This window comes from Podarcis melisellensis (assembly GCF_964234715.1).
Source record: "Podarcis melisellensis genome assembly, chromosome: 1".
Classification (NCBI taxonomy): Eukaryota; Metazoa; Chordata; class Lepidosauria; order Squamata; family Lacertidae; genus Podarcis; species Podarcis melisellensis.
The window spans coordinates 127,554,183-127,575,245 of record NC_138528.1 but is presented as its reverse complement, the minus strand read 5'-3'; the positions used below and the strand labels follow the sequence as shown (position 1 = coordinate 127,575,245).

Here is a 21,063-nt window from a genome sequence, read left to right as displayed (position 1 = left end):
TTTTGCTTTTTTTAAAAAAAAAAAATTATATATTATTTTTTTTTATTTAAATCATCCTCATAATAAAAGAGCTCCCGTTCTAAAAAAGAAAAAAAAAAGAAAAAGCAGGGATCTTTCTCCTCAGAGCCAGGGGGGCAGCAGCAAACCAAGCAGCGAAGCTCCCTCAGCGCTTCAAGCAGCTCCGAGACCCATTTCCCCGCTCCCTCCGCTGGGGAGGAAACTCTGCTCTGCCAGCCCAGCAGAGGGGGAGAAAAAGGGGGGAGAGACGAGAGAGCCGAGAAGAGGAGGGAGGAGAAAAAAAAAAAGGGCCAGCTGGAAAGGTAAGCCAGGCCCGGCCTGCATCCCCGGGCTCGCCTAGAGCGGCAGGCGGCGCCGCGCGCGAGGGGACAGCCGCAGGGTGGGCTACGCGAGGCCGGGGATGCGCGTGGGAGAGCCGGGCCGCGCGGGTTTCGAAAGGGGGGGTGGAAACGGGGGGGGGGTTCCGGGACCCGCGGGTGGGGAACAGAGGGAAATTGGCGCCGGGGGTGGAGGGGAGGGGAGCCTGGCCGAGGCGGGAGAGACGGGCCTTGTGGCCTAGCGGCTCCCCGCCCCCCGCGACGGGGCCCGGCCTAGCGCCGGACAGGCCCCGGGCGGCGGGCTCAGGCCTCCGAGAGGGGGTTTCGGAAGGTGGCGGGCGGGGAAGGCGCTTCGGCCAGGGAGCTCCGAAGCCCGGGCGGGGGTTAGGCGGGGGGAGGCCGGCGGACCTCGGAGCAGAGACTCCGGGGCGCGATGGTGGTGGAGGGGGGTGGCGGCGGCGAGAGAGGGCGAAGCGGGCTATTATTATTTCCCACTACTATTTTAAACCCTCCCGAGTTGGGGGCGCGCTTCGCCCTCTTTAGACCTGGGGGGTCCCGGGGAAGCGCGTCCGCCGGGATCTCCCTCCCCCCGCCTCCTCCGGCCTTTTAAAGTTTTGCTTTTTGGACATCGCCGAGCCCCCGTCCAGCACCACCTCGGACCCTTCCTTCCTCGTCCTACAATTTGGGTTTTAATGCGACCTGATATGAGTGCAGGAACATTTTGGCGCTCCCTCCTGAATTGCATTGGGAAACATGCGGCTGGGGGGGGGGCAGAGAAGCGTTTCCCCCTTTCCCAAACGCTGCTTTGCAAGCCCACCTTTTCCTCTTCCTCTAGCCCCCCAAGTATGAACGTTAATCCTGATTTTAAATGGTTATGGGGCAGCGGGAACTTTTCCGTGGTGCTGGCGGGGTAGGCGAAGGGTTAAAGGCTCGCAAGTCATCATGCTGCAGAGGTGGTGTTGCAAGGTCCCACGAGAAAGAAAGAAAGGGAAAAGCCTAGAAACAACCTTGGTTAGTTTTAAGATTTGTTCCAGGGGAGTGGGAGGCCGGTGGGTGGAGGGTGCTGTCGCCCAGCTTCTTACTTCTGGCGTCCGTTTTGCCAGGGCTACCAGATCTTACCACTTCAGTACTTTCGTAGGTGCTGTCAGAGAGGGAGTCCAGCCTTGCAAAGGCATGCTGGGTTTGTGTATGAAACCCTGGTTTTTTGTGAATGAGTTGGAATTGTAAAGGCTAGCCTCGTAGCTTTTGGCCGTTCGTAGCCTGGAAACAATTTACTACCCAAGCCAGGGTCTTGGGGGTGTGTGTGTTAGGCCATAAACACATTATACAAGGACACAGATAGCGTTCTGTAAATGGTTGGTAAATTGTTTCTATGGTCAGTGTTTGAGCGTAAAATCTTCAGGAGAAAGTTGTTGCAGAAGAGATGAGTTTCAGGAATGTCAGTTCAGAAATGTGGCTAGATAAGGATAATTGTGTGTAGGCATAAATTCAAGTCCTTGAGGCTGGACTGTATCAATGCAGAGGTCTGCAATGGTCAGATTCCTAGGCCAATGTTGCAAAAAGTTTAACTTGGGCTTGAATGCTTACAGTACATTCACCTCCTCCATCTTCAGGTGAACTTTTGGCCAGGATTGCAAGAATCTAGTTGCGTGTATCCATGAAGGGAGCTTTGGATTTGTGTGTCTCATAGTGTGCCTCTTCAAGCCACATGTCAAAACAGTTTCTGAAACTGAAAGGAGTTTAGAATGCAGTTTGGGACTTGCCATTGGGACCTGCCATTCACAGAAATTGAAAGGCTTAAAAACAAAACAAAACAGTGCTCAGTTTAAGGTCTTGGCTGCACTCAAAGTATGTTTTTGGATCTCTGTCCTTGTTTTGTATGCAGAATAGAAGCTCCATTGCATGGGGGAATTGAAATCAGATGTGTCAGGTGAGCTTTTCTGAGATTCCAATGGAATACAGTACCTATATAGGCAATTTCCCATTATTCTTAGATGACTGGTGGGACATTTTCGTTTTAGTTCTGGCAAAGAGTGTGGCTTCAAGTGTCTGTTCTGCAAAGCACTCATGCAAGCATTCTGTTATAAATGCATTGCAGAACTGTACCTTGAATGGACTTCCCAACGCTCAAGACTGCTGTTATGCTGAGTGAGATAACAACAACTTTGTCACTGTAGAATGATGGACCAAAACTGCAACCTATGACACTATAATCCTATGCATTATTTGGTGGTGTTTTGTTAAAGCCGTTTTGTCTGTGCTAGCATAAGTGTTTCAAGGCTGAGGGCTAGTCTACACATTCTCAAAAAAGTCACCATGTGTTTGGGTTCTGATTCATTATTTAAATATAACCATCAAGCTGCATAGTGCTTTCCAAAGTATAAGAGGACAGGTTCTTGTTCCAAGGAGCTTACAATTTTAACATCACCACCAGCAACAACCGTTTCTTAAGTGTATTTCAGTAGTTGCACTTAGCTTTGGTAAAATTGAACATGGCCTTATCTTCATAGGAACTACCTTTTAAATCCCTCCCCTCACACTGTCCTCTCACTCCATTAAAATAAGTAAATTTTACTTTTAAATAAGTAGCTTAGGGTGGAAATGAAAAAAAAGTTATACAAATATGAACATTACTATCTAAAACACAACTACCTAATGTTAAGACCCTTCCTTGCCCCAAATACAGCATAGGGTGCTGACTAGGGGGCCCTAGTTAGCAGATGACGCTGTGGTCTAAACCACCGAGCCTCTTGGACTTGCAGATCAGAAGGTTGGCGGTTCGAATCCCCACAACAGGGTGAGCTCCTGTTGCTCTGTCCCAGCTCCTGCCAACCTAGCAGTTTGAAAGCACGCCAGTGCAAGTAGATAAATAGGTACCACTGCGACAGGAAGGTAAACAGCATTTCCGTGCGCTCTGGTTTCCGTAACGGTGTCCCATTGCAGCAGAAGTGGCTTAGTTATGCTGGCCACGTGACCCGGAAAGCTGTCTGCAGACAAACTCAGGCTCCCTCGGCCTGAAAGCGAGATGAGCGCCACAACCCCATGGTCGCCTTTGACTGGACTTAACCGTCCAGGGGTCCTTTACTCTTTACCTTTACCTAGGTAGCTTTTTGCATGCCTCCAAATAATTGCTCTGCCTGTCTTACTGATTTCAACAGAATTAAAACTAGCTTTTCATGAATGCCAGTACATCTTAAATAATTGCAAAATGTGGGTTGAATACAGTTGACTGTTATAAAGTAGTTAATTTCCACGATTGGCAAATAACTACCACATAGCCAGTTGCTTTTGCCACCTGTCCGCATGGAGCGAAGAACCTTTACTATCCACATTCAATCAGACATCCCGGCAGTCAGGAGGTGTTAAAAATCTCACCACATGGGTGTATGTGCACTGAGAAATGTTATGACTTAGTAAGTGGTAGTTACTCTTCCAAAGCAGAGAGAACTACAATTTTAAAATGAGAGACAATCTAAAGTTGAAGGTTTCATTCTGCAAAGTGGTACATAAATACAATATTTCAGAGTAATGAGTATTATCATATTTCCTGGGCGGGCGGAGGGCTTGAGGGAAGGAACTCTAAAATAAGGGTTATCTGACAGTTCTCTCAGTGAGGTAGCACATGCTCCCCCTCCCCTTTAGTACTGAATATTTTGGTTCCACCAGCCTACCCTGTCTTCAGATTCTAAAACTGTATCAGTTTTAGAAAGACAGAATGGGAGCAGTTTTGTCACATCTAGCTTCTGGAGATTTTTTAAAAAGTGGCTCGAAGTGTTCAAATATAGAATTACTGATGATAATGAGAAAAATGCTGCTGGGACTAAATTAACATCTTTCTGATATGTGGGTGTTAATACTGAGAGCAAGACGATATGAGTCACTTTCACTCAGATCCTAAATGCAGGATGTGGAAGTAAGTTGCAACGAGTTTCAGGGGAACGTGTTTTCACATTAGGGGTACAGACCTCTGCACCCACCTGGGAGCAAGCCCCCTTGAACGCACCGGGCTTACTTTTGGAATACACATTCCATAGGATAGTGCTGTCAATGTCCATAAGATTGGACTCAATTCACCATGATCCCAAGGTCCATGGAGGAGAGAAATGTGGTGGCTCAAAGGGCTTTGCGTTTCACCAGTATTGGCTCCTAGGTGATCCCTCCTGAAACATAGCAAACCAAGGAAAGGCTGACCATAAATTCACATGAGTTAGCTTCTGCCATGGAAGGTTTCAGCAGAAACCCTGGGCAAAGGAATTGGGGGTGCTGTGTATAGGCCATGGCTGATGGGATATAAAATGCTCAGCAGCAGGTCGTTATTAATATCTGACACTATTATGTGATTTCAGTATAAATCTCTAGAAATCAGTGGGGAATGTCTGGGGCTGAATGCAGCCTTCTGGACATCTCTATCAGGCCCTTAAATGCTTCCCAGGGCACACCCCTCGCTGGCTCTACTTCCCACCCCAAATGTTTAGGTGTGTGGCCCTTGGAAGTTTTTGGCGAAGGAACTGTGGTCCTTGGGTTGAGAAAGTTCCCCTCATCACCTCTAGAATATGATGTAAAAGGCATTTCTGTCTTGGTAACTAGCACCTTGCAAACAAAGATTGCAGTTCTAAGCAAATAGTAGGGAAGCACCATTGAATTCAGTGGATCTTCTTAGGAAGCATGGGCTCCATCTGTGCTATGCATTTAAAGCAGTATCATACCACTTTATAAACAGTCATGGCTTCCCCCAAAGAACCCTGGGAAGTTTAGTTTATTAGGGATGCTGATATGTTGTTGTTTAGTCATTTAGTCATGTCCGACTCTTTGTGACCTCATGGGCCAGAGCACGCCAGGCACCAAAGTATTGGAGCCTCAGCTTCAGGATCTGTCCTTCCAGTGAGCACTCAGGGCTGATTTCCTTAAGAATGGATAGGTTTGATCTTCTTGCAGTCCATGGGGCTTTCAAGAGTCTCCTCCAGCACCATAATTCAAAAGCATCAATTCTTCAGCGATCAGCCTTCTTTATGGTCCAGCTCTCACTTCCATACATCACTACTGGGAGGATGCTGATATAGTGTTCAAGATTTCCCAGGCGCCAGATGCGTTTTGTGACTGACGCACACCCAATTGCAACCAGGTGGAGATGTCCGGATGCAAGGTTGGCGACTGACATCTCCACCTGGCTGGCCCCTCCAGCTTTCTTAAGCAGGTAAGCAGTAGATCTTATTTATCCATCTTTTTCTCCAAGGAGTACATGGTTCACCTCCCTCCTTAGTTAATCCCTACAATGACCCTGCGAGGCAGATTAAGAGGTTGTGAATGACCCAAGGTCATCCAGTGAGCTTTGTGACTGAGTGGGGATTTGAACCCTGATCTCCCAGGTCCTAGTCCAACACTCTTAACCACTACACCACAATGACTTCCTAGAGCACGGTACTTCTGCTATGGGGCAGCTCTATATGTTAAGTAGGTAAATAAATATGGGGAAGGCAAACTGTCTCTTAGAGAAGGATCTGAAATAATTTCTTTGAAGCTTGAATTTGTTTGTTTTATTCTGGATTGTTTTATTTGATGTTTTAATGGGTTGTACACGTTTGATTTTTAAAAAAATATATAAAGCAGTATAGAAATGAAATGAAAAGAATACATACATACATACATGCATACATGCATACATACATACCACTGCAAAAAAGGTACCTAGACATTCTGTTGTAGTGCCATTTGGTGATAAACTTATATACCTTTGTTTCTAACACTGATTGGGAGACCCCCTTTTTCCCATACAGAGCTATAATTCCCGGAGTTTTCTGGGGTAAGCGATTGATCGTTAAACCACTCTGAAATTGTAGGTCTGTAAGGGAATAGAGGTTTCCTAAAGCTCTTTGCAGCCTTAACACGCTACAGTTCCCAGAATTCTTTGAGGGAAGGAATGACTGTTAAAAGTGATATACTGCTTTAATTGTCCACAGTTAGGATCATGCTGTCGGAATGTAGCATAAGCTAGATCTCAGTTGGTTAGATGTACTGTGACTGAATTTCTCGGTCGTGCATTGAGCTGTCACACATGACAGTTGTGGAGGCTTTGGAATGTATTCAGATCTTTCCTTTTTCAGAGCTGCGATAGTTTACTAACTCTCTTGATCTGTGGTGAGGATTACCACTGTATTCCTCCACCATTTACAGCAGGGATTACCACTAGAAATGCTCCTACCACAGAAGGATAAAAGGTTCTTCCATGGACCCGCCTTGCTTCCTTCCATATACAGTGGTACCTCGGGTTACAGACGCTTCAGGTTACAGATGCCTCAGGTTACAGACTCCGCTAACCCAGAAATAGTACCTCGGGTTAAGAACTTTGCTTCTGGATGAGAACAGAAATTGCGTGGCGGCAGCGGGAGGCCCCATTAGCTAAAGTGGTACCTCAGGTTAAGAACAGTTTCAGGTTAAGAACGGACCTCCAGAACGAATTAAATTCTTAACCTGAGGTACCACTGTAGTAAGATTATATGAGCTCCGAATTTTGGGGGGTTGGGTGGAGGTTATAGTAGATGCCTGTACACTCAGTTCTTGGATATAGAGACACATTGTCAGGGAACTGCCATCGGAGCCGGAGGCGGAGGGAAGGCTCCAGAGGGATGCCGGGAAGGGTCCCAGTAGGGAGAGAGGCAGCCCATCTGCCGGGGAAGGAAATCAGCGTAGCACCAGTGGAGAAGGGGGGCAGAAGGGGGAATCAGCGAGGGGGCTCCAGGACTCCTCGCTGGAGACCAGCGGGGAGATCACGGGTACTCCGCTGCCCACACCCTCCCTGCGCAGAAGACTTCCGCGCAGGGAGAGTAGGAGGAGACTAGGCGTCAAAGAACTTCTTTGCTGGAAGAATTTCAAGACACGCCCACTGACGGATTCTGCCAGCGATTGAGACAGCCACGGGTGAGAGGCTGTCCAGACAGAAAGGGTTCACCCAGGTAACCTAGCCAGGAGTGGCGACAACTTACGCACGAGCAACCCCTAGAACCATTACACACATATAGGTTAAAAAGTAAGTTATAAGTTGAACTATGTCGGAAAGAAGCAGTGTTTGGGAAGAGAACTAAAGGACAGGATTATTGCTGAGGAGTTGCTCAGGGCTGTCATGACTGTCCCTCTGCAGCTTACCTTGGCTGGTCACCAGCGTGGCCATTTAACGCTACTATGATGGCCAGAAGCTCTCAGATGCCAATTGCATTGTAGTTCAAGTTGCCGTTTCTTGGTAGTCAAGCAAGCTGTATGACAACAGCCTTAGGCAAGTGTCTATGTGTGTAGAGAGAAGAGAGCTGTCGGCATCCATCTGTCTTGAAAGACAGTGGAGTATTCCTCTGGGGGTGAAGTCAAACCACGGTGTTAGCAGCATCAAAGTGACCTCCCCAGGGTGCAAGTCTGGGCAGTTTGTATGGAGGTCCTGGGCTGACCAGACAGCTAGGCACCTCTCTTGGCCTCGTTTATTTTGTCCAAAGGAAAACAGAGTAATACGTTTGGAACCAGCTTGGCTCCAAGAGTTGCTGGAAGGTGGTGTGCAAGGTGCCATCCAACCATCTTAGGGACTCCACTCTGCAGTTGTGTAGAGATTACTCCTTAACATTTTATTCTAAAGATATCCTGCAAGGCAGCGGAGATTTGGATCCGTGTTCCTTCTAGATGGGTTACCTTTCCAGGTTGATGAGCCCCATCTGCCCCTCACTTCCCTCTATATCACGTGCAGAAACTGCCTTCTTGACCATTGGACCCACTATTGGTCTTGCCCACTCAAATCTGCTGGAGCCTGTCTTTGCATGCAGGGGAAGTTCCTAGCTCACCAAGGGTTTGAGACCCGTTGGCTCCCCTCACCTGGTTTAGCCAGTTGAAGCTGTTCCTAGGATGTGTCTGCTGTTGCATGCTGACAGATTCTAGGAGCCACAAGTGAGAGCTAAGTGCAGGGTGGGGACCAAAGGTGGACAAACTATCCCAGAAGGGGCACAACATGTCCCTCCCACCAGAGGTACTACCCCATACATAAAAACACACCCACAACATCTAAGTACTGTTAGTTTGTAGATGTTTTCAAAATATTGTTGCTGCGATACTTTAGGGTAAGACTGCACCATACGATGCAGGATTGTCCCTTGCTGCTAATCATCTGGTAAGACGTCAATTAATGCCTAAGCAAGTTTGCTTTGGAGAAACAAACCACAAGTGCTGGCTTGGATGTTAATGCTAAGCCAGGCACTCTGTGGTTTGCCTCCCAGCTCTAGGAAGGGAGGAGCAAAACAGGGACTGATGGAGCAGTGTGCACAGAATAATTTGCATAACTATGGCTTATGGTCACCATTGCGAATGAACATGGGAAGTGTGTGTCTGCAGAACAACTTTGGTGGTGAAGCAATTGGTCCAGGACTCAAAGGAGCTGCCAGAGGTGGATTGTTAGGTACAAAACTTGCTTCCGTTGGCACTCAGGAGTGAGTGGCATGGATGTGAAGGGGAAATGAAGACCGGTTTACAGAGATATAGGAAAATTACTTTGAGCTGAATAGCGGCTGAGGAGAGAAGCAGGGTTTTTTTTATGTACTATCCTTCTCTTTAAAAAGGTTTTATCTTGCTTAATTTGTTCCTTTCCATGCCTGAGAACATTCAGTCAACCCCTCCTACTATGCACACAGAGGATGAACATGAGGGTGAGGAGAGAGATGGGATTCAGTTATATGCAGGAATAACCTAGTTTTTGTTTGCATTTTCTGTACAATTGAAAACCTTAATAAATTGCTAATCACAAATTGAACAAAAAAAAATCGGCCATGGAACCATCCCAGAACACATAAGCTAGTGTAATCTTGTTTATCATAATTTGTAAAAAATAAAAAAGCTATGAATTGAGGGCTAAAAATATTCTTTCTGGCCTTTAAATCAAGGAACAATGCTCAGCATCTGTTCATATGAAAACCAGCTCATAGCACCCCTGTGTGACCAAGCAACAGAACCCGGTCAGAATGTGTCTGTCAATTGGCTGCTGCGGTCACAGAGACAGGGAACAGGTTTTGACTCCTATCCCTTCAGGTGCATCGTATCGCTTTTTCCTGCATGCTGTTCATTTCTATTGGGGGAATGTAAATCATTGCACTTGCAGACAGTATTGAAGTGAGGGAGATTCTGCTTTCTACCCCTGGCATTACCTGTTCACAGCCACCACTGACAGGTAGACCACAAGGGAGAATAATGTTCTGCCTTTCTCTTCTGAAGACGGTTCTAAGAGTTGTGGAGGAGATGCAATTTGTTTCTAACACCTCCCCCAGCAAAAACAAACAAACAGCAACAACAACAAAAATCCACCCAGGAATATTGTTTGGGAGGGAGGCAAGTGTTTCCCCTCACTTTTTCAGGACCTGGAAACAAAGTTTTAATTTGTAGGGATATGGTTTTGAAAAGCAGGCCTGGTCTCCCCACTTTGGCAATTGCCCTTCTATCCATCCTCCCAGGCTCTCTTGACAAGGATTTTTGTTTGATTTGAATGTTTATTGTCCATATAAAACATCAAATCCTTACAAAACGTTAACAGCCCACTGTCATCTTCAAGTAAAACAGTGGCCTACAAAGAGCTATACAGTGGTACCTCGGGTTACATACGCTTCAGGTTACATATGCTTCAGGTTACAGACTCCTGAAGTAGTACCTCGGGTTAAGAACTTTGCTTCAGGATGAGAACAGAAATTGTGCTCCGGCGGCACGGCAGCAGCAGGAGGCCCCATTAACTAAAGTGGTGCTTCAGGTTAAGTACGGACCTCCGGAACGAATTAAGTACTTAACCTGAGGTACCACTATATTTTAAGGAACCACACACACTGAAGTGAGGTCTGGTTGCTACTTGGATTTGCTGTATCTATACTAAAGGTAAAGGTACCCCTGCCCGTATGGGCCAGTCGTGACCGACTCTGGGGTTGCGCGCCCATCTCGCTTAAGAGGCCGGGGGCCAGCGCTGTCCGCAGACACTTCCGGGTCATGTGTCCAGCGTTACGAAGCTGCAGCTGGCGAGCCAGCACCAGCGCAGCACACGGAAACGCCGTTTACCTTCCCGCTATAAAGTGGTACCTATTTATCTACTTGCACTTTGACGTGCTTTCAAACTGCTAGGTGCGCAGGAGCTGGGACCGAAAGACGGGAGCTCACCCCGCCGTGGGGATTCGAACCGCCGACCATACGATCAGCAAGCCCTAGGCACTGAGGTTTTACCCACAGCGCCACCCACGTCCCTGTATCTATTCTACTGAATCTTTTAAAACGTTTGTGGAATAAATGCTCTCATAATTTGGATTCTTGAATCATTGCTAATTGCAATATTATTTTGCAGCATAAATTATATTCAATCCCTAAAATATATAGGTGAGCGGGTGCCAAATTGTCACGGTTAGCCATGGCACATGGTGAAACAATCATTAGAAAGAACCATGGACTACCAGATCAGAAAGGTAACCTTGTATGGTTGGAAAATAAGAGGGCATCCACTATGGAAATTAGATTGTGTTGCCATCAAGCTTTCTAAATCATATCAAAAATTACGTGTTGGTTCCTTATATTCTTAAACATACTGTATTTTTCGCCCCATAGGACGCACCGGCCCATAGGACGCACCTAGTTTTTTTTTGGGGGGGGGGAATAAAGGGGGAAAAAATTCCCCCCCCAGGTGCGGGGCTAGGGCGGAGGAAGCCCGAGCTTTGCACAGCTCTCCCACGGCTAGCGGAGAGCTGCGTGAAGCCGGATGCCTGGGGCGTGCTGAGCTCAGTTGCCCCAAGCTTCTTGGTGCAGGCAAGCTCTTCGCTAGCCGTGGGAGAGTTGCGCAAAGTCGCGCAACTCTCCCACGGCTTGCGGATAGCTTCCTGAAGCCTGGAGAGCGAGAGGGGTCAGTGCGCACCGACCCCTCTCGCTCTCCAGGCTTCAGCGAAAGCCTGCACTCGCCCCATAGGACGCACACACATTTCCCCTTCATTTTTGGAGGGGAAAAAGTACATCCTATAGGGCGAAGAATACGGTAACTTTGAGTATCAGTATACAAGTACCATCCTGTGAGAATGGCACCAGGAATTTGCAGCGCCCCTGCATGAGAGTAGAGGTGATCCCTGTGCTGGCATAGAAGATTACATTCTTCCCTGTTGTTCTGCTGTCTGCAGTTGAGTTGGCTTGTAGCAAAAACCACCCCAAGGCTCTTGGGGCTTTGCCTTCCATCCTTTGGGAAGCTTGACAGCACACCTGCACCCCCTTCCTCCACTTCTTGCAGCTGCTGCCAACCAGCTTGACTTCTTCCTCTCTTAGTTACCCAGCTCTGCTCACTTAAGGCCATTCCACACAACTCAGAAGGTGTGCAGGATTTTTGGTCCAGGGCACTCACTGCTGACATCAAGACAGGGAGGTTTTTTTAAAAAGCCACCCCTGAGCTTTCTTTATTCCTTGCATCCTCTGAAGGAATCCTATCTGGCCTGGCTAATCAGTAGCCTTTAAATGCTACCTCCCACCTGCTGTGTGACCAGGGAACATGTGTCATTTGCTTGGCAGCAGTGGACCAGAGTTCCCCTTCCAGATTTTGCTCCAGACCACCCCTACGTAGTTTACTTGTCCAGTCCCCAGTTTGGACCCTGGTAATGCTGCATAACGGGATGCGGGTGGCGCTGTTGGTTAAACCACAGAGCCTAGGACTTGCCGATCAGAAGGTCGGCGGTTCGAATCCCCGCGACGGGGTGAGCTCCCGTTGCTCAGTCCCAGCTGCTGCCCACCTAGCAGTTCGAAAGCACGTCAAAGTGCAAGCAGATAAATAGGTACCGCTCTGGTGGGAAGGTAAACGGCATTTCTGTGCGCTGCTCTGGTTTGCCAGAAGCGGCTTAGTCATGCTGGCCACATGACCCCGAAGATGTACGTCGGCTCCCTCGGCCAGTAAAACAAGATGAGCGCCGCAACCCCAGAGTTGTCCGCGACTGGACCTAAAGGTCAGGGGTCCCTTTACCTTTACCTTTAACGCTGCATAAGCCAGGAGTCGAGAGGGAGGCTTTGGTGTCCCCTGGTGACAAAGTGCGAGCAGTTTCCCGAACTATCCCAAACAATGCTCTGCTTGTTTACTATTCAGAAATAAGAGGATGTCTGACCCTTCTTCCCTTTTCCGACATGTGAGAGAGTAGCAGTGAAGGAAGGTAAAAGGGGGCACATGAGATGGCAGCAGGTTGAGGGAAACATCATTTGTATGGAGCATTCTTGCAACTCCATGTATGTGGATGGGTCAGATACCGAGAGCATCTGAATGCAGTGTTAGAAACTGGGATAAAAAAGCTAGGAGCATCATCATCATCATCATAATGATGCCTGAGTTTCCCCAGCCACTCTAGGTGGCTCCCAGTTGAGTGTTAAAAACAATACAGCATTAAATATTAAAAACTTCCCTAAACAGGGCTGCCTTAAGATGTCTTTAAAAAATAGGATAGCTGCTTATTTCCTTGACATCTGATGGGAGGGCGTTCCATAGGGTGGGAGCTACTACTGAGAAGGCCCTCTGTCTGGTTCCCTTGTAACCTCACTTCTCGCAATGAGGGAACCGCCAGAAGGCCCTCGGCGCTGGATCTTGGTGTCTGGGCAGAATGATGGGGCTGGAGATGCTCCTTCAGGTATACAGGACCGAAGCCGTTTAGGGCTTTTAAGGTCAGCACCAACACTTTGAATTGTGCTCGGAAATGTGCTGGGAGCCAATGCAGGTCTCTCAGGACTAGTGTTATATGGTGCCGGCTGGGACCCTGGGACCTGGGTTGTGGGCACCAAAACAGAATGTCTAGTTGCCATTTGGGGGTGGGTCGGCAACACTTTTTATTTATTATTTTGATAAGCATGAACTAATACGCAATTCACATAAGAGACCCATTGTTACTATCACATTTTTAGCAGAAATTGTTAATACATAAGTGTAATTTGGTGTTTACAGTAAAAATATTGGTACCACACTTCAGTGTTCAAAATACTCTACTCTTTATTGTTAAACTCCTTAACATATTGTCTTATCTTTAACATATACTTGGAGGCTTCAAAGCACGTACATTTCAGTAATCCTTGAGTGGCAGCCAGGCACAAAAAATGGCACCCAGACTTTTAGAGGTGCTCGCAAATGGAGAATCTTTAGGCGCAAAGTGCGCCTGGCACCCTGCTAATTTCAAACCATGTCTGGGAGGCAGGAAGCCTGGTTGGGCAAGTGGGGTTGGTTGGTTGGCATCCGCCTGTCTCAAGAGATAATGGAAGGGTGCGTCTTTGGGGGTGAAGTCAAACCATCAGAATTACAGCGCCTGCTGTGGCTGTAGAGACCGATGTGGGAGAGACAAATTTTGTTGCGGCTGGAGCAGCTGCAGATGCACCATGGCATTTCTTCTTTCTGCGCTCCTCCCAGCTGTCATTGCTGTCATTGTCTCTAGGTGTTGCGGTCGTCTGTAAGGGATTCCCACATGGTGGTGTTAATGTTGTCAGCTTTCATGTCATGTTTGCAGACATCTTTGTAACACAGTTGGTCTGCCAACGGGCCAGCTGATTGAAGCCAGCTCCCCGAGGAGCCTATCCTTGGGGATCGTGCCATCTTCCATTCTGTGGACTTGGCCAAGCCACCATAGACATTGCTGAGTCAAAACATATTTGGAGCAAGGTGTTTGTCGATTTGTGACTATAATTTTAAACCTCTTATGAACCTCCGAGCTGCTGATTTGCAAAATGAATGTCACCAGCTGCATGTTTTGAGTGGAAACCAGATTATTATTTAAGTTTAAAATAGGAGCTTAACTGTACCTCAGGATACACGTTTTGCTATCAGTCTAAAATTCATGCCAAGTTCTTTTGCTCACTTGTAATGATAGATAGTTGGGTTTTGCACCAATACCTTAAAAAGCAACAATTTGAACATAATGTCCAGCATAGACTCATGTTTTGATCTCTGAAGGTGGAAATTCAGCTGAAGGGGAGATTTAAAGCTGAGAAGCAATGGGTGGGGAAAGTATTTAGCGCCCCTGCCCTTACCTAGTGTCAGTCTGCTCCATATTGCTCTCTCTTTTTGTTTTTCCAATTTGTTTTATTAGTTTTCATAACATTATAAACAAACACATAAGACAAACAAACAAAAATCATAGCCTTATTAAAAATTACACTTATTAACATTGTTAAGTGACTTCCTCGCTTCCCCTTGGTTGAATTTCATTGCATGTCCTTTTAATGGTTTTCCAAATCACAGTTCTTATAAAATTTAACTTAAACATTAACATCCTTAGATCTTCATATTATGAAATTAAACATATTAATTCATCACTTAACTTAAATAAAATCCTAAGCCAATTAAGTACCTGCAATCTGTTTTCAGTTAATTGAACTTAACATATTTAAATAAATAATCATTAAATTTAATCCACTCTTCCTGATACTCCTCCTCCTTCTGGTCGCGGACTCTTCCGGTTAGGTCGGCTAGCTCCGAAAAATCCATCATCTTAATCTGCCATTCTTCTATCGTTGGTAATTCTTGGGTTTTCCACTTTTTAGCTAACAAAATACGAGCCACAGTTGTGGCATACAAAAATAATTAACATCTTTCTTGGGCAATTCCAAACCTGTTATTCCAAGAAGAAAGGCCTCTGGTTTCTTTATAAATGTATATTTCAACATTTTTTTCAATTCATTATAAATCTTTTCCCAGAAGTCTTTCACCTTGGGACAGGTCCACCATATATGATAAAAGGTTCCTTCCTTTTCTTTACATTTCCAACATAGATTATCACAGTTATGATATATCTTTGCTAATTTTACAACGTTCCTTTTCCAGAAGGTTTGGCAAAGGGTGTTGGGATTTGCTTACCCCCATTTTGCATATGATGCCAGCTTTCTGCCATGATTTGGCGCTAAAGTGGCTGTAGCTAAAACGGTTCTAAAACTTGCAGTGTACCTAGAAGGAAGGACATCAGTGAACGCTTTCCCATAAGTTGCTGGTAGAATTCACCACAGCAAATTCTTCAGGAAATGGAGATATCCTTAGAGATAATCCTGTGCGAAGAGTATTTCACATTCCGATTGTTAAGTTGGTGTTCCAGCTGATGATTTTTCTGGGGAGATCAAATTGATTCATTTGCGCTCTGTGAGCAGTGTAGTTCTGTTTCTTTCATACGTTTTCATTAACACAATTTCTCTGTGTTATTCCTCTTAGACAATCTGCTTCATCTTGACTCGTCATCATTCCGGGATAGTGGTGTCTGCGGGGCTCTTTGCTGACGTTGACATGGTAGAGAAGATTTAAAATTGGGTAACTGGTCCTCTTCAGCTAGATTAGAACTAAAACTTTTATCTTCTTCGTTGACTTTGAAACTCGTTTTTAACTTTTGTTGTTTTGGTGGTGGTGGGGGTCTTGTTTCAGCTGATGTTCACAAGGAAAAGAGTCACGTGATGTATGAAGGCAAACACATACACTTTTCTGAGGTTGACAATAAGCCATTGTGCTCGTACAGCCCCAAACTGTGCAAGCAGAGACGACTTAACGGCTACGCCTTCTGTATCAGGCACGTTCTGGAGGATAAGACTGCTCCCTTCAAGCAATGTGAATATGTGGCCAAGTACAATAGCCAACGCTGCACCAACCCCATCCCCAAATCTGAGGACCGTAGGTAAGTAATGGGAGCACAGTTTTGAAAACAGCAGCGACAGTCTCAGTGGTGGCCTGAAGCATGGTTTTGGAGGCACCATGATAGAAGCTCGCCAGGTCAACATCTGGTCAACAGTTTGAATGGGAGACCACTTGGATCCCCTCTCAATGTCTCATTTTATCACTTTGGGTGGCGTATAATTAAGTTGTTGTGTGTGCAGAATAAGGTCCACTCTCACAGTGAGACTTTCCCCCTCTCCCCCAATCTTTGGAGCATTGAGAAAAACCCAGAATAGTTTTAAGGGATGCGCCGGGGAATAAGGGGGGAAGGGAGTCGCATTGCATGCTTAGACCCTGTACATATATGTTGAAATCCACCCCCTGTTTCTAAATTATCGTTCACCCTATGATCCCAGCCAATCGGGGATCACATGCGAATTTGATAATGTCGTGCTGATAATGTCAGATGTGTTTACATGGCAACGTCACTGAGGGCAATTGACCATATTGTTCTTGCTAAGGAGGATGGAAAGGAATATGTCCCTTGTTGCTAAGACAACAAGATCAGGGCACTTCAGTGTTTGGTGTGGCGGATGTGAAAATGGGCAAGTACCACATCTCTACTAGTTTTGCAGAAGAGAGAATTAAATGTTCTTTGAAGTGCTTGGGTATTACCCGATGAAATCTTTAAAAACAGGGCCTCTTTGTAGAGCAGGCACCCCCAAACTCGGCCCTCCAGATGTTTTGGGACTACAACTCCCATCATCCCTAGCTAAAAGGACCAGTGGTCAGGGATGATGGGAGTTGTAGTCCCAAAACATCTGGAGGGCCGAGTTTGGGGATGCCTGATGTAGAGTATCTATGGGGTGAAACTATAGCGCAGCCCTTCATATCTCATTGCCCCTCATGAATAGGAGCAGAATAAAGTATGCAGACTGAGGCAATATTTGCCCAGTTGTTCCATCTGCATAACTTGTGAGGCAGAGTACCACAAGTTTTGACAGTGAGCCAACATTAATGAAAGTGACTTCGGAAATCACTGGAGAAACGCTGTCTGCTGTGCACACAGTGGTTTCTGTAGACACCTGGCAGCAGTTCTTCTAATATGAAATTGCAGGTTGTCAAAATGAAGGAATTTTGCTCCCAAGTAGAATTCCAGCCTTGCCTTCCTAGGGTTGTATCCAGGAGTGGCCCTCTAGTGATGGAAGTGCTCTCTGGTCCCATGGGGGTTCCCATGAATAAAATGGGAGGAAATGATTTTCACTGTTTCCTCTTTTATCCCTATGTGCCACCTCCTATGCTGTTCCAAAGCAGGTCCCGTCCCCCCCATTATTTTTCTGTTCAGATTATTCTTTAGTTAGCAGCCAATACTTTGGGCTTTGAATTAGCATAATTTGCCAGTTTTTCTGGGGCGGCTGATGCGATAGGCAGTAGGAATGCTTTGTTGTGGCTCACAAGATGAAGTGTATAACTTTCTAACATGCGTGTTTTGGGAAGGCAAGGGAAGTTAACTAGCTGTGAAGCATCATGTCACAACATTGGAAAATGGAGGACAGCAAGAAGAAAGCAGCATAAGCGTATCAGTTTAACACATTAAAGAGGCAGACTGTGGACTTATTCATAACTGGAGGTGTATAAAAAGACGGTGTTTTTCCCTTCAGAGTTATTTTTCCTTAAGATTTGTGATTGAAGTGGGAGCTGCCTACTCAAAAGGATTCAAAGGATTTTGAAAAGGATTCAAAAGAAACACAGTATTAAAGAAATGAATTATATCTGTAAGCCAGAACCCTAAATTCTGAAATTGGGAAATCTGAATTCTGCAAGTCCCCAGTTAGCATCAGTATTAAGCTGTTTTTAATATTGAACTTTAAATTGCACCTTCTGCTGAAAATTGGAATGAGGTGAAGACAGTGAGAAATCTGTTCATTTATTCAACAAGATTTATATACCGCTTAATTGACCCCAACCTCCAAGTGGTGTACTTAAAACAATATAAAATGTATATTTAAACTACCAATAAAATAAAATGTTAAAAATAAATTGACATAAAATGTATTGAAGCATATATAAAATCAGCATTTTTCTCAAAGAATATGCAAAATAAAATTACATATTAAAAATATGTTTGGGGGCATGCTTGCCTAACCAAAAAAAAAGTTTTTAGTGGGTTCTGAAAGCAGCACAGCTAATATACCTGGCTAATATTAATGTGTTTCACCATTAAGTGTTCCACAGTGATGATTATAACAACAACCCACCTTCCATCCAAGGCTGGCTGGAGTGTACAGGTTATCCACTTTTTATCTTCTCAACAGCTGTGTGTGGAAGCTTAGGCTGAAAGAGGTTAGCCCAAAGACACCCAGTGAGTTTCATAGCTGAGTGAGGATTTAAACCCTGGTCTTCCTGTTCCCAAGTCCAATATTTCCAGGTTTAAAATTGTTTGCCTCAAGCCAAAAAACATATTCCCTCTTTGCTCTTTGACTTCATAATTCTCAAAGAAAAAAAAACCACCCACTCTTGTTCTTTGTTAAACCATTTTCTATCACTTGGGCTACTAATAAAATTTCTGCTTTGCATCCTTTTCGAGCATAAGATTGAAGTGTTAGGGATGCAACTTTTCACAGAAACGTGTAGAACCTAACACAGTTATTTTTATTAGGGTAAGAAAAGAGATCGCTTTGAAAGATATCTGCTGTGCTTTTATATGGGCTCCATTGAAATGCAGACTGTAATTCTGCAAATGTTCTGATGTGCAGTTCAATTGGAAGTACATTGTATCTATAGTTATAATATAGCTAATGTAATATGCAATTCAAATAATATATTTATATTTGAAAGTTTATAATTGGCTATGAGATATTCATTTAAACCTTCTCTATTGAGGTTTCTCACACACACAAAAAAACTTATGCCATTTAAGCTACTTTCTCATGAATTCTAGTTTTTGGTTTCACCATGCTTAAGAGCTGGTGAGGAGAAAATAATTCTGATGGTCTTGCTTCTCAAAGGTACTGCAACAGTCACCTGCAGGTACTTGGCTTTTTACCGAAAAAGGAGAGGAAGAAAAAGAATGACCCCGTCGAGGAGGTAAAAGTTCGGCACCAGATGGATTCTGTGGCCTTCAGCCTGACAGTTCCTCCACTGGCCTTGAAGATGCCCAATGGACTAGACGGGATGTCCCTCTCTCCACCGGGTGCCAGGCTTCCTCTCCACTACTTAGAAGCAGAACTGGAAGACCCCTTTGCTTTCAACGAGGAAGACGAAGATCTCAAGAAAGGGGCAACGGTGAAGAAGAAGCTGCAGAGCAAATTAGCCCAGAACCGGCAGCGCCAGAGAGAAACAGAGATTCTGAAAGTTCGCCAAGAGCACTTTAGCCCTCTTCCTGCACCTTTGCAGCAGCAGCAGCAGCAGCAGCACTCCCATCTCTCGCCATTACCAACTTCTCTAAAGCCAGCAGGGCTACAGCAGGGCTTAGTCTGCAAGTCACCTCAACCTCAGAACACCAGCCTACCAGTGCAGGGAGTGGCTCCCACCACGTACACTATAGCACAAGCCAGGCAGCTGTCTAACAAAAGACCGCTGCCTCCCCTGCACCCTACTAGGGCTCCTGGCCCTGACCCGCCCGGGGTGGACAGGATCCTTATGAAAGCCACAGCCTTCTCTCCGCACTCATCCTGTATGAGCCGGCTACAGAGACTGGTGAAACTGTGCACTCAGAAACAGCAGCTGGATGCTGATCTGTTTCCGCATTTAGGTAAGTGGAGAATTAATGGTACCCAAACGTTTTGATCATTCGGTCCAGTAAATCTGCTGTAGATTGGTAACAGTGCGCAAGTGAAGTACTTGAGTAAACTGTAGCCTTGCGAGTGTGTGCTTTTTAATGCAGAAGGGCAAACTAGGCCATGGGCAGGTGTTTCTGCATCCTGCCTCACAGCTAACTCCCATAAAAATTCAGCTCGTTACTACTACTAAAATCACATGGTTTGCCATTTTGTTTTCAAGGCAGTTCTTCTAAGCACACAAAAAAGGGAGCATGGCTGTAAGTCTAGAGGACCAGTTCCAGCTTTTGTCATGTACATAAACCAGGAATTTAGGATATTCAGATTGTTGCTATGGTACAAACATTGGTGGCTAGGCAATCTGAAGTAGCAGAAAGTGTAACGGCAATTATGGATATAAGGTAAAGGTAAAGGTACCCCTGCCCGTACGGGCCAGTCGTGCCCGACTCTGGGGTTGCGTGCCCATCTCGCTTAAGAGGCCGGGGGCCAGCGCTGTCCGCAGACACTTCCGGGTCACGTGGCCAGCGTGACAAGCTGCATCTGGCGAGCCAGCGCAGCACATGGAAACGCCGTTTACCTTCCCGCTAGTAAGCAGTCCCTATTTACCTACTTGCACCTGGGGGTGCTTTCGAACTGCTACGGGCCAGGGCTAGGTTGGCAGGCGCTGGGACCAAGCAATGGGAGCGCACCTCGCCGCGGGGATTCGAACCGCCGACCTGACGATTGGCAAGTCCTAGGTGCTGAGGTTTTACCCACAGCGCCACCCGTGTCCCTATAATTATGGATATATAATTGGTCTAAACCACAGAGCCTAGGGTTTGCCGATCAGAAGGTTGGCGGTTCGAATCCCCGCGATGGGGTGACCTCCCGTTGCTCGGTCCCTGCGAGCACTGTTACCCTGCCAACCTAGCAGTTTGAAAGCACATCAAAGTGCAAGTAGATAAATAGGTACCATTCTGGTGGGAAGGTAAATGGTGTTTCCGTGCGCTGCTCTGGTTCGCCAGAAGTGGGTTAGTCATGCTGGCCACATGACCTGGAAGCTGTACAGCGGCTCCCTCGGCCAGTAAAGCGAGATGAGCGCCGCAGCCCCAGAGTTGTCCGCGACTGGACCTAACGGTCAGGGGTCCCTTTACCCAACTGACAAAAAACGATGAAGCAACAATGTGTTGCTTTCTTCCTTATATGGACCCTTCCATCCAGATTATCTTCATATGCTTCGCTGTTCACTGACCTATGGCCAGAAATTAGCCTAGAGCACAATACTCTTTTCCACCTCAGATGTGGACCTCTGATCCCCATGCCCCACAGTGGCTGAGTATGTCTGTGC

The 21,063-nt window shown here is 46.1% G+C and overlaps 1 protein-coding gene across 2 annotated transcripts in view; it reads left to right on the top strand.

The window, feature by feature from the left end:
• The first annotated feature begins 12 nt into the window (after positions 1–12).
• Positions 13–21,063, top strand: part of INO80D (INO80 complex subunit D) — a 40,496-nt gene continuing 19,445 nt past the window's right edge. The window contains exons 1-4 of one of the 2 annotated variants that reach the window (XM_081912846.1): positions 13–320; positions 15,526–15,600; positions 15,733–15,979; positions 18,966–19,711. In XM_081912846.1, the coding sequence (XP_081768972.1) occupies positions 15,762–15,979; positions 18,966–19,711 (964 nt within the window). In that variant the 5' untranslated portion in view covers positions 13–320; positions 15,526–15,600; positions 15,733–15,761. Of the gene's footprint in view, positions 321–15,525; positions 15,622–15,732; positions 15,980–18,965; positions 19,712–21,063 lie in introns of both variants that reach the window. The other variant, XM_081912845.1, reaches the window with a different exon arrangement.